This window comes from Trachymyrmex septentrionalis, unplaced genomic scaffold (genome assembly GCF_001594115.1).
Source record: "Trachymyrmex septentrionalis isolate Tsep2-gDNA-1 unplaced genomic scaffold, Tsep1.0 scaffold112, whole genome shotgun sequence".
Taxonomy (NCBI): domain Eukaryota; kingdom Metazoa; phylum Arthropoda; class Insecta; order Hymenoptera; family Formicidae; genus Trachymyrmex; species Trachymyrmex septentrionalis.
The window spans coordinates 1,072,429-1,075,890 of NW_017304248.1; the positions used below are offsets into that span (position 1 = coordinate 1,072,429).

Sequence of the window (3,462 nt, forward strand, 5' to 3'; positions counted from 1 at the left end):
CCGCCTCCGCCGCCACCTCCACCACCGCCTCCACCGCCGCCGCCGCCGCCGCCATCGCCGCCACCACCGCCACCGCCCCTGCCGCTGCAGATGCAGATGCAGCAGCAGCGTGCCTTTTCCAAGTCGATGACATCCCTACCACCGGAGCCGTTCATGATTATGCGTTCGAAGGCTTTAAATCGGCGCGTTTCAATTAATGTTGGTGGCGTGAAGCACGAGGTACTCTGGCGTACTCTCGAGCGATTGCCACATACGCGCCTAGGTCGACTAAGAGACTGCAATACTCATGAGGCAATAACTGAACTCTGCGACGATTATTCTCTAATCGACAATGAATATTTTTTCGATCGACATCCTAAATCATTTAGTTCAATTCTGAATTTCTATCGTACTGGCAAGCTCCATCTAGTAGATGAGATGTGCGTGTTGGCGTTTGGTGATGATCTTGCATATTGGGGTGTTGACGAGCTCTATCTTGAAAGTTGCTGTCAGCACAAGTATCACCAGCGTAAGGAGCACGTACACGAGGAAATGCGCAAGGAGGCAGAGTCACTTCGACAACGTGAAGAAGAAGAATTCGGTGAGGGAAAGTGCGCTCAATATCAGAAATGGTTATGGGATCTTTTGGAGAAACCAACCACCTCCATTGCGGCACGGGTGAGTCGGATTGTGGCTTGAAAACCGATTTGTGCGTGTATGAGTATGCGACAGAAGACAATGCACACGAGAAACGTCGCGCATCGTCACCTGCTCTATCGTGTATGCATTTAGACAGGATGTCTTATTGTTAGTCAAAACGGAAAGCAGTAGTATGAATATATGAGTTATCAGTTATTTTTTCTTTTATAATTCCTGATTTTCTATTATTCTTTTTGTATTGCTTTTGATTTTATCTCACATTATTTTACATTTGCTTGATGTTGGTTACTTTCTCATTCTCAGTAGGGTATAGTATGTAATCACATAAATATGAGGTAATGCTGTATAAATTATTAATATTTATTCATATAAATAATTAATACATTCCAATATTGTTTTTTTTTATGTAAGTACAACAATTTTTATGTTAACTATAATTTAAAGAAGAAATTTATTTTATGATTTAAGTGATAATTAATATTTAAGATAATTATGAAGTTAGAGGAAGTATTTTAAGAAAAAACAAATATTATCATTAAATCATTAGATATCAAAGCATATTAGAAAACTTCTAATATTCATATTGATGATCCAATTTTCATGGAACATCTTGTCATAAATCACGATTTATCAGAAAATTATTTATGAGAAAACAATTTTGAATTTGAATCTTAAATTAAATCGTTAGAACAAAGACTCACGAAATTCGATACCGATTAGTTTAAATTATTAAAGCTAACTAATCAGATCATTAAAAATATCACTAAGTATTTTTACAATGTATACGAGTGGCGGTTAAAAATATATTAAAAATATCAATAAAGTTTCAAATCTAATTAGTAGCTATTTAAACGTTTATCTTTAATTTGTGAAAAGTTTATGAAAAGTCATTATTTTGGCAGTGTTTCAAATTTACTGCCAACGCTGAAAAACTACAATTTACGTTACGTGCATTATAGATTTTCAGTACTGGCAGTCAATTTTGGAACAGAGCTTTTGTATGTTAGAAATGTTGTATTTTCGTACTACATCTGACTTTCTCTGACTGAATTCTATTAAATGTATTTTATCTCTATCTGAAAAACATTGAAAAATTACAAAACAGTGAAATTATTTATATGTTTGGCACAATGTTGTTTTTCAATATTTGGACTGATTGCATCGACGATCTTAATTATCTGATAATCTGATTAAAAAATTAATTCGTTGAAATTATCGTTATTGATAAATGTATTGTGTGATAATACTATAAATTATATAAATTTCATGTTTGTATCTTTCTAACGTCTTATTTTATTAGTTTATATGTATATTTATGTTATTCTATTATTTTACTTACAAGGAAAGATTCCCGGGTGTTCCCTCCGATTTTAATGCAACTTCTTGGGTTTGTACTGTGTTTGTATGGGAGGTAAAATATTCGAAGTTTTTTCTTACCAACAAACATATTTAAGGAAGAAATCAGCCTGTATTTTTCAGCTGTAACTTTTAAATGAAGTATACTAATGTAATTTCGTAAATATACAAAATATGCCCCCTCCCCCTCTCCGCTGTGAGTAGGTAGAGCGGATTTAACTGACAATGAGTCGAAAAGTCCTTTATCATTTTGAAATTTTCGTAATACTTTAGGATATATTACTTTCTAAAGATGATTGAATAAGAGAACACGTATCTGCGCGAAATGCTATTGCCAAATGCATGCCCATCGGTCGCTTATTATGTGGGGAGTTAGAATTACTTGATAGGCGTCTATCAGGCAATCCTTGCACGACACAAATCTAGGTGGATGTGCCTTCGAGATTTCAAGGTGATCTTCATTTTTTTGAATTATATAGTTTTTTTTTATGTAATATGATTTTCCTCTAATTATTCTGCATATAAAAGAGTAAGATACTCTAAAAAATCAATAGTTTACGAGATATTTTATACTTTATCCTGACACACATTGACATGAAATATATTAAATATCTCGTAAATTAATAATTTTTTGATAATCGTTAATATTTTTATAAACAAAGTAATGAGATGAATTAATTGATACAAAAAAGGCATATAGTTGCTTATTTAAAAAATTATTCGTTTTGTCTTTTTAAAGTAACTATTTTCTTTACATCGTATATCGTTCAAAAATTATAGCCGAGAAACGAATTTGACCGATTTTCGAGGACCAATTTTATTTTTTAAATATGTTTGGTTGCCGATAAAGAAACATGTATCGAATATTTTTATCCTCTCTACAAACTCACCAAGTTTCGTTAAAATCGAAAAGGGACATACTTAGAAGTCTTTCCTTAGTTTGACAAACCGTGATTATATATTACTATATTATATATTACTATTTTATATATTTTATGTACAATTAGTTTAATAGCATAATTGAAGATATTATGTTTATTTTGTGATTTTTTTATTGTTAGAAGTAAAAAAATATTTTATTTTGTAAATTATTTGTTTTTTTTTTAATACATAAGCTGTAAATATATTATACTTTTGTATATTTTTTAAATGTATATTTAGTTACAATAAAACGTTTTCTTTGAATTGATATGTATACTATAGTTTTCGATCTGTATTGTCTCGAATTAAACATGGTGTGAGTTGGGGTTAGTTGTTATATCTCAATCGAGGAAAATTGTTACGGAGTAACAATTGGACTTTTAGATATACCATCCCTGAAATGCATACACTCCTCAGGTAGCTCCTAGTCATCGTCACACACTCGAGATGTCTAAATAATAAAAGAATAAAACGGAGATTAAAATATAGCTCTACCCGTTCAAATGCAACCTTCTGGGAGCCCCGATCTTTCGCTTGGTCTTTCCG

General features: G+C 32.3%; 1 protein-coding gene across 1 annotated transcript in view; it reads left to right on the forward strand.

The window, feature by feature from the left end:
- The window catches only part of LOC108752614 (potassium voltage-gated channel protein Shab), a 51,906-nt gene that overhangs the window by 446 nt on the left and 47,998 nt on the right, over nucleotides 1-3,462 (forward strand). Inside the window, 1 exon segment of the mRNA XM_018493580.1 lies at nucleotides 1-657. This exon segment is cut by the window's left edge and continues 59 nt beyond it. Within this exon segment, the coding sequence (XP_018349082.1) occupies nucleotides 1-657 (657 nt within the window).